At 39.2% G+C, this 10,625-nt stretch overlaps 1 protein-coding gene across 1 annotated transcript in view; it reads right to left on the bottom strand.

Annotated features, from left to right (window-relative positions):
* Positions 1-10,360, bottom strand: part of JARID2 (jumonji, AT rich interactive domain 2) — a 50,523-nt gene extending 40,163 nt beyond the window's left edge. Inside the window, 1 exon segment of the mRNA XM_009588016.1 lies at positions 10,188-10,360. Coding sequence (XP_009586311.1) covers positions 10,188-10,341 — 154 coding nt within the window. The 5' untranslated portion in view covers positions 10,342-10,360.
* Positions 10,361-10,625: the final 265 nt, after the last annotated feature.

The raw sequence follows: 10,625 nt of genomic DNA, 5'->3' as shown, positions 1-10,625 counted from the left end.
GCTGAACCAAACTGACAGCAGTTTGCCTATAGCAGACAAGCTGCAAATAGAAAAAGGTACTTCTGCAAAGAAAGGAAAATACTAAAACCGTTTTGGAACATGTCATATAAAGTAATGCTGGAACCTATGCTGAGCACCTTAGCCTTCTGCTGAAGTGATGGGATAAGAAAGCATGGAACACAAACTGTGTTTTTTGTACAGTAAATATTATGCAAACGTATACAAGTCTATCTCAGCAAGTTTTGTTCCTGTTCCTCTGCTTAATTTATTTACGAATAGTCACTGCTCTTTTGTTGTCAGGGAACATGAAAAGCTGAGGTTAAAAAAAAAAAAACGTCACATTTCTCTTTCTGTTCATTTGTTTGTTAATCAAAAACATGGTGAATTTATGTTAGTGCTGCTCCCTTTTCAGTGAAGCACTTGACAGAGGTCTGCGAAGCTTGTGATCCAACACCCACAAGGGCAAGTGCCCTCCTGCCTTCTCTACTAATCTACTCTTGCTTTTTACCCCTGCCTTTTTTGCCATGGTTTAGGAAAGAATGTAAATAAGAAAATTCATAAATACTTAATAGCACAAGTATCTAAAAATCGTATTTATTACACACAACACACACCATCTGTTTGTGAATATTAACTAAATAAATTAAGTTATTGTTTTCTTGTGAAATGAAAGCCGCCTTTTGTCACTGAACATGATATACCTACGATACATACCTTTTTATCTAAATTGTGAAGCTTAGCTGCCTCTACAGATGTCCTGTAGTATTTACGGTAGAAGTAGCAGTAATAGTAATGATAATAAACAACCAATAATCCTGCTGGACAGAAGAGGGGCATCTAAGCTGCTTCTGAGTAGACATCCACCTCCAAACCTTCCCAACCAGCTATCTACCTTCCCACCACACCTCCAAAAGCCGAAACTCCAGCAAGCTATTGATGAATTTGTTATTCAGGTCACTTCTCATATTCAGTCGGTCGTAAGTGTTGAAGCAGATTATGTAAAAAATAAAAAATTGCAATTGCTCTTCCTCCTCTCTTCCTTCCCTCTTGCATAAATTTAGTAAGAATGAGAGAGAAAAGCCGTCGGCAGCGAAGTCACCACAAATTCCCCCGTGGCTCCGTCACTCCTGAGCTCAGGAGCAACTGGCGCTGCCCCAGCCAGCCAAGGATTTCTCAGTGATTTCAGTGAAAGTCGCGTAACCTCCATGTCTCATTTCCAGTGATGGAACTGATAATAATTGCCAACCCCTCTCGAGGAGTTCACGACAATACATTTATCCTCCTTTGTAAGGAGTTCTCACATCAGATGGAAGGCACTACGGACACACGAAGCATGACTATTTATTTTTAATAAGACATGGCACAAACAACCGATGGCAGCTTCGTTAATATGTATTTCATCACTGCGAGTGATACTCTGCTTCGGAGGGAACAAATTGTGTATACTGATCCGCTCATACAGAAATGTTAAGTCAGAGAGATTAGCTTTCTGTATTCAGTTGCCACTTTATAAACCGAAAATTACTAAAAGAGAAAACACAGCCAAAAAGCCAAATTGTGCACTTTTATGGTTCACCAAAAAAATCCCCAGCGAACATGAGACAAGGTATATTTTATATGCAACAGCTCATTAATTTTAAGTGTCGTGGGAACCCTGCCAGTTTTACCCTCTGAGTAATTATCTTTTGTCTTAATTTGTAAGATTCTTGAAAGGGGGAAGAGAGAAATGGGAGAGAAAAAATGTTCAGTCTCACAGGAAAAGCTTAAAAAGCTTAAAGCCTGAAAACACAATAAAAAGGGAGAGACGTAGATGCAAAACAGTCCTAGTCAAGCTGTCTCTAGTTAAACAGTAGATGGTATCAGTTTCTATAAAAATCAGTGTTTTGTTTCTTCCAACACCTAGAATATTGTTATATTCAGCTAGATAGGTATAAAAGCCTTCCTGCTAGAATAAGTTCTGCAAAATACACAAACATATTATGTGAACAAGTATCAAAACGTTAACTTGATTAATTACAAAACACTACCACAAGCCAAGCATTTAAGGGGAAAAAGAAAAATCCCCTGGACTATGATTTTGCTCTCATCTGAGTAAAAATGTAGAAGCCAGTTATTTAGACTTAGAGAGTACAATACAGGATTAAACTCTGGCCCTAATAGCTAGTAAGACAGTTCAGTGAAAAGATGAAATTGCCAGGAAAGACTAAAAAGCCTCCCCAAGAAATCTCATTGTTAAAGAATAACTGATAATAAGACAGAAACACCCACTTCCCAAAGGAAAGAAAAACAATAACCCCCCCAAACCCAAACCTCTGCATTAAATATTACTGAGACCAAATCTGATTTAACAATAAAACTATTACTAATTCTTTTGTGTCTTCTTATGCAGCAAATTGCATTCTCCTTCATGTCTGCCAGCTCTTCAGTATTTCTGAGGCATTCAGAAAAGCAGAAAAGTGTACCTTATGCTTTATTAAGCCCAGATATAGGTATGTCCCAGCTACAATCTCCCATCCTAGAGATAACTCTGATACATGCAATATCCAATGTTCTGCTCCCAGTTATTTTTTTTTACTTGTGAAGTAGTCAATAAAGGTTTCATCCTTGAAGCAATAATTTCATTAAAAAAGAGAAAGACGGAAGAAAAAGCCCAACCAACACGAGTGGTGAAATTCACATTATTAAAGCAGAAATCTTTTGTAGTCTTGAATTATGATTATTTTATGTTACCTTAACCAGCTCTATATTTCCAGAATAGCTTTTAGTTAAAGGTAAGAGCACTACTAACAAATAATTAAAAGTGCAAGTAAATTATTAGTGTTCAGACACTTCAAATAGAATAAATGGATATCCTTTTATCCATATCTATCCAAATGCTCATTCTCAAAATGCTGTGTCCTCCAAAGCAATTATTATTATTATTAAGCTGAAACAATAAGAGTCCCAGAGTGAAATACTTGTGGGTGTCTTGGTTAGCAGTGATGATCAAACACAAAGAAACTGAACCACTACATTCAAAACTCGCAAGCACTGCGGGTTTTTAAACCACTGATATAATTTAAGGCAGCAGAGCAAAACCTTATGGCAGGCGTGATCCCTACAGATGCATCACAGCGCGCTCTGCATCGGGGGAACTGGACCCTCGGCACCAATATTCACCCAGGATCCCATACAGGGACTTTGGGGTATCTCATTTGAAACTGTGATAAAGAATCCCCATGCAAACCAATACAAACTGTGCAAATTGTGTGTGTACTAGGTGCAGCTATAATAATGGCTAAAAAAATTTTTGATCAAGTAAAGCCACAGATGTGCTCAATTACTACAGATGAACTAAGCATTTACTACAGGAATTGACACTGTAGTGAGCTATAAACATTTATTGTGTTTTCAGCAATTTTCTGAAGTATTCCTACAAATTAATTTGCATGCAAATATTTTATAGGATACATCCAACCAGCCATTCAGAAGCCAATTTATAATACGTTCAATAATCAGGCTTTCACTGTGTAAGCAGCAGAATTACTGGATTGGGTTCAGCCAGCTGCTGACTCCATGGGCAAAGCTTTCTCTCCCAAGCCCTCCTGGAGATTATTCCTGCACCAGATATGCTTTATACTTGAGATAATGGGGGAGTCCGTTGCAGGGACAGCAGAGTACTGATGTATGAACCCTTTTGCTTTATGCCAGTGTCTGGAAGATAAAGGCATGGACCATACATGTACACATATGCCATGTGTTGCAGAGCTCCTGCTGCGTAAAGCAAGTGATCGTGCATTCATAAAACTATCCAAAACAAAGAGGGAAGATAAGAGTGAAAGGGAGAAGTTTTGTTTTTAGAAGGAGAAAAGGGAGCCTTGCCAACATTGTGAACCCGAGCCAGCTATTCCAATGCAAACCTCATGTTGTTACATAGATCATGTTTGGGACGAGATGTAATATTAATCAACTTTCTGGCATTAAGTATCCGTTACTGTACAAAAACATTCTTGCTCTGGCTTTAATTCAGTTTTAAGTCACTGTGAAAACATTTATGTGGCTCTCAAACTGCCTTAAAGGACTCAGGCAATAATTCTTTTCCCCTCCCGGAGGAACTAAAACAATGATCTACTTCCACAAAACAGAGTATTTTAATACAGCCGATTGTTTTCCTTAAGTGTTGGGTATGTTCAGACTTCTATAAACCATTTCCAGAGACAGAAGCTGTCTTCTGGAGCCCCCCAACATGATCTACCTACTCAGGGTCAGCGGCAAAGGTGTACTTCAGGAGAAAAGGACATCAAAACATCGTACGAAAATGTGTGGTACTGCTGTTTCTGAACTTCTCCAGCCCTAATCCAACGCTATGCAATTTGTCAGGGGACAACTCCGCAACAAAATTTCCATAGCTGCATGCTAACAGAAGTCAAACAGGAGAACTGTAGCAGGTAACACTGAATTTCTTTTTGACGCTATCAATAACACAGCTCAAAACCCTACGCGCACAGGGCCATTGAGAGGAGCGTTATTGGTATGAGACACCACGCCACCGTTTGCAAAAATTCAATACCAAGTGTCTCGTCTTTGCACAAATTCATTACTCTCACCTAACCATTACGACACAAACAACATCAAAAGGGTCACTCACTAAGCAGCGAGTCCATACAAGAAGTGTCTATCTGTTATCACAAGTCTCTCATTAGGATAACAATTCAATTTTTTTGAGCAACTTCCAGCTCCCCTATTCTTCTCCACAGGTCATACATCTAGCTACTGAAAATCCACAAATCCCCAAATGTGTTGTGTCTAATTTGCATATTTAAATATGTAAATTACTGCAAAACTGGTAATTTTCATGTTACATATTTTTGCAGAAAAATTAAATGTGCAAAAATGTTTATTGCAACAATTACTGGTTCCATGGTATTTCAACAAAAGGCTGTAAATCATCAAAATAATTGCCTACCCATTAACCATTGTAGCACTCTGCCTGAAATTTTCTCATTCTGCATTTTAGCTGGATGCAGAAAATATTTTTCTTCTAAATGTTTACCTCTTCAGGATTAACTTCACTGAAAAAGATGCATGAGCCTAAGACTCTGTCTTATGTACCCACCCACAAATATCGAACTTAGTTAAAACCAAAACTAAATAAGGAATTGCAATCACAAATTAGAATTTTCTCACAACACTCTCAAACGGTAATGTATGTAAAAGATATGCCATTTAAGCCCAAGATGTACAAAACGCTGCATTAAACTATATCCTGAAATAAGGAAAAAAAAAATCTACAATCTTTTCCTGCATCATCTTTGTTACTACACATGTAAGGAAATTACTCTGCTAAATTATCCATTGCAAATTGAGAAGCGAAACATTCTTTTGTATTTCTGGTAAGCGAGAAAGACAGCACTAAAGCAGAGTATAATATTTCTAGCAATGCCTGCTTACTATGCACTACTGCCAGATCTGTTTTGAAATTTGAGCCCCAAGAAAAAAGGCGTCTACACAATTTTCTCCCCTGCTCATTTCAGGCAAAAGGCAGAGCAGTTTTCATCTGACCATGTTAACAAAACACAGCTCGGACGAGTAACCATTTCTGACCCAGTCGGTTTTCTGACACACTGGAGCTGGTTTACTCCAGCTAAGGAAACAAGACTCTCCTTCATGAAGAAGTCTGGTTACAAATAATGATGGCTAACTCTGTTGCCCTAAATGTAAATTAGAACTTAATTGTCTGTCTCAGGCATCCGAAGACAAACATGACATTCCCAGGAATGCTGGCCCATACGTGCACTTCTCTCCACCTTTGAACTGCTGTGCTGGTGTGAGAGATACCTAATCCTGCAATCATCCTTCTCGAGGAAATTAGCCAACCATTATTAGAGGAACTGTAGCCTGCTGCGTGCAATTTCAAAGTTGTCTACGCAACTGTATCTGTGTATGCTGCTCCTCCTGAGGCCCTTTTCCAGTCCACAAGCCCTTTCAAGTAGAGTAATGCCTATCCCCTGTTGCTCTTGTGATGGGACCGATAACCCAACAACTCCCTAACTGCATCTTCCAGCTCCCAATACCAGCCTGCCTTACAAAACACTTGGCACCTGCAAACATTTTCCTTCACGAGCCTGCAGAGAAAACCTTCCATTGTGCCACAGAATGAAATCAAAGTAGGATTTATTTAGTTGTAAGGAATTCAAAGAATTAGTTTTAAAGAAACAGAGACCTAAGCCTACCCTCTTACCTACAACTTGGAATTTCCTCCGAGCAGTGGGGAGATGTAATTTAGACTCGGTACCTCCCTGTCCCCCAGGGAAGCGGAGTACAGCTTGCTTGCAGAGAACCTGCTTTCCCTGCACGTTAGCTTGCAGCAGCTGATGACTGACACCCTCCTCCCTTTGCTTAAGGTCAATTTTCTAATAGATCAATGTCTCTCCATCTCCTCCTCCGTGTTGGCAAGATGCCCTGTCATCCAGGCAGTGGTTGAGAAGTTTCTCCCCACACCTGGAAGCTACACTGAAGAAAAAACACATTGTTTAAGCCAATGCTCCCGCCTGCTTCTTCCACAGAATTCCTTGCGTTCAAAGCCGTGTAATAGTCTCAGACAGACTGATGGTCATTTGAGATGCGTACAAAATGCAAGCTGGAAAATAAGCATATCCATCTGAGCAGCACGCAGGGATCCCGTGGCTGGGCGTTCTGGATCTAAACACTGAGAATTACGGGGTTCCTACACCCACACTCAAAAGGGTCAGTAACAGGGCTGCAATTACAACAGAGTCTTCTGAACCTCTGCTCTATCTGCTGCAACATGCAGCACCATATCATCCCTAATTTTCCGTATGTTAATTTTGAAATTCACCACAAACTTACTTGGAAGGTCTCCAGTTAAAAGGGAGCCACATGCTTTAAAAAGATTAAATCCTTGACTGAAACAGCAAGAGGGATTTCTCTATTCCAACTAAATGTTCATATGGTTTCTTAGCTGGGGAAATAGCCTTCTGAAGTCAGTAGTTATATGGAGACCAAGTGATTCAGTTGATTAGTTTCTGGCCTTTCACTGTTTTAACCCCACTATAAATCCTAACTCAATTAAAATCATTCTGATTAGGACCAAAATTCCACATCAAGTTTTCGAAAGCTTCTAAAATCTCCCCCTCCTCAAAAGACATATATAATTAAAAGCACAAACCTCTGCCAATTTTATTGCTGAATTTGTCAGAAAAGTTATCAATGGTATTTTGCAGAAGAGGTAAGACTGGACAACCTCCTGGGGTCTTCTCTGAACTGAATTAATCTATGACATGTACTGTGAGATCGTACCTTAATCCATAAGCAAGTAAGAACCACTCACATGTTTTACTCTACATTACAAGAGAACAGTTCTCTTGCAAACAAAAACTGAAAGTCTTTAGACAGTATTTTCTCTTAGTGAGAATTGTTCATTTTAAGTTTAAGCACGCTGAAAAAGACAGTAATGGGAGGAGTTAGATGCAGAACATCCCAGATGACATGAGAGATACCTACCCAGAACCCAGAAACTAGTATGTTTCTAACCAAGGCACAAAGCACACCAATGACATCCAAGCCTTTATCTGCTGCTAACTTATCTTAACATATGTCAGACCCGGCCTAACCAGCTGAAGTTTCGCAATGACATGAAACCAATTTTTAAGAGCACGGCTCTACCATTTTCCCTTGTGGCAACCAGAGCAGTATCTGAGAAAACGGTTTAACCGCAAGACTATCACTGCTGCACTGAGATATTGCACAAAGGAAAGACTTGCACATTGCTACATATCCCTTTTCCACACTCCCATGAATGTGGGGGATAAACACTTATTCTGCCAAACATTTTACTTTGCTCTTTAACAGCAGCACATCAGAAGTACTAAGAAAGGAGGATGAAAAGGCACAGGTAACAATCTGATGCTTTAAACATATCTATATAAGCAGTAAGGTTGGAAGGCGACAAGTCAGTTGAGCTAATTACTTCAATTCATGCAGCAAGCTATGCCACGTGTTATACATGCTTCATATTCATACTTAGGCATTTTTGATTGAGTTAGCTGTCCAAAAGGTGGCTCAACAGGCTAGGTTATAACAAATAGTTTGGTGTGCAACCCTAATAATACCCCATATTGGCATCAGAAGACGATATTGACAAATGACTTCGCCCAGGAAAGTTGTTCTGGCCCCCATTTAGTAGAAAGCAATCATTTGACACTGTCTAATGACATTAATCAAGCTCTGAACCTTTGTTGCTGTATGTCATAGCAAATGCTTAACATTTTCAGGTCCAAAGTGCTTGACTCCACATTGTATATTAAAAACAAAAGACTTTAATTCATTAAAAATAGACTCTCACGCTAGATTAAGTTCATTTGCTGCAACCATCCCTGCCCTGCCTTTGTGTGTGGTCTCATTTAAAACAGACGCACATGAACCAGAACCTACTTTATTCACAGGAAACAAAAATACTATTGGCTGTCAACCAAAATAACAGACACTGAAAAATGGGAATACCCCTGGGTAAGGAAATTTTAATTAAAAAAAAAAAAAAAAAATTACAATTATGAAGAAGAAGAAGAAGAAGCTGCCTTCTCTGGGAATTCCTGTTTCATCACCTTTGTCAAAACATCTCACATTGTCTCCTATGTGTTTTATAAAGGTCTTTTGCAGATCTATTAAAGCAGCAGCTTCATTTATCCTCACTCTGATCTATATTGATAAAGATTATGAAGCCATTAGATGGCTCATTAAGTTTGCCTTTATTTACCCCCAATTAAGATTTCAGGTGTCTCTGGTTTTGAGCTAATTTCAAAGTGGCTGCCATCTGGGACATTCTCAAGGAACACAATCAGCTCCTTTTGTAATGGTATATCACATTTAAAACTCTAAGGCAGCAGTTCTGTAACGTGCAATCTCATTCTCCATATGTAGAGTTTTGTGCCTGTTATTTTGGGGGGGTTTATTTAGAAATCAATCCAAAGTGCCAAGTTTTGATCCATGGCTTTTACAGTATTAAAGCTTCTGCTCACAGATGACAGTTGAAATGCTATTAGGCATAACATCCCCTTGCACTTCTCCACAAATGGTTCACAAAAAGAGAGTTTTTGAGCTTGGGTGAGCAATAAAAAACAGATTCAGATGTAGTAATGAAAAATAATTTTGGTATATGTAACAAGGGCATCCTTTATAGAAAACTCCCTTCTGAAAAGCAGAGACGAGGACCAGCACAGTGAAGTAATTGGGATCTATTAATCTCTTCTTCAGAGAGTAGCACGAAAGAACAAAAAAAAGCAGGCACAGGTCACAACCATCTCTCAAAAAGTGCACTATAGAGAGACCTTCCTCTCAGTCCTCCTACTAAGAGGAGGAGAGCTGAATGGGCAGCCACCAGAAGGAATGATTCTCATGGTAAACTAATACTGAGGAAGGGAACAGAGAGCACAGGCTCCATTTTGAAATTATGTCAGGCAGAGAGGGCACAGAGTTGTTATGATACAAGAGCTCTTGCTGAGAGAGAACCGCATCACACAGGACTTTGGCAGTGGAGCATCATAGCAGGCTCAGAAAATTTTCAGCGTGGCTTTTAGGTCTTCCATTTTATACTAGGTGATGTTGCAACATGGATCCATTTATCAAGATATAGCATGAGAACATTGTGACAGAAATACTGTGTAATGAATGCAGCTTTTGTTGATTTGCAAAGAAATAACTGACTTGAAAAAGCTTCTTCCATAAAATCGTTCAATCAACAACATGAATGTAGTATCTTAACCTACTGCAATTGTGGTATCAATATTGCATGTAAGAAATTAAGTGTTGCCCCTGTCACACGTTTTGATAACACTTATGAATGCTTATATTTAACTTTGATAAAATAAAATCATTCTAGATTAAACACCAGTCTCAAAAAAGCCAGAGAGAGTGTGACTGTATGTGTCTATACACATGTATGTGTACGTGTGTGTACGTGTGTGTGTGTGTTTGTGTATAATTCAGTTATAGTTCTGCCACAGATGGAGTTCAGATTGTTAGGAGAAACAGGTTAAAGCAGAAGATGCTAACACTACATCTCACTCCTTTTTCCCATTATAGCCTGTATTCTTTTTCACTCAGATCCAGAAGGATGGACAAGGATTAAGTACATTCAGTTCATAAATTTCTCTACTAAGCAGTGCAGAACAGCGTTATTTAGGACCTACCTTGCCCATTTGGTACATGTTTATGCATTTTTCCTTTTCTGGGGGTTGACTGGCATGATGATGAAGCATTGTTTGTGGCTGTTTTTGTGTCCTCTGTCTCCTCCTCCTCCTCCTCTTCATCCTCGTCATCCTGAGAGCTTCCAAAATATACCATGTTGCTGGGCAGGGCTGGAGAACCTGATCATTATAAAGAAATGGCTCATTAGGATCATTACATTCACTTACTGCACTAAACATATGATCATAACCTACTTCAGCATTATGCATAGCAAGGGAAGAGGGGGACTCAGAGATGGAAGGCCACACTAGTACATGACTAGCTGGAGGGTTTTTATTTATTAATTTTTACCAACAGGATACATATGTGCTTGAAAAGCAGGGTTCCCCCCCCACCCCCAGCACATTCTATTCATACTTTAGACAATCAAACAGTCTTGC

This window comes from Fulmarus glacialis, unplaced genomic scaffold (genome assembly GCF_000690835.1).
Source record: "Fulmarus glacialis isolate BGI_N327 unplaced genomic scaffold, ASM69083v1 scaffold27311, whole genome shotgun sequence".
Classification (NCBI taxonomy): domain Eukaryota; kingdom Metazoa; phylum Chordata; class Aves; order Procellariiformes; family Procellariidae; genus Fulmarus; species Fulmarus glacialis.
The sequence above is the reverse complement of the archived record's forward strand: the minus strand, read 5'-3'. Positions and strand labels throughout refer to the sequence as shown.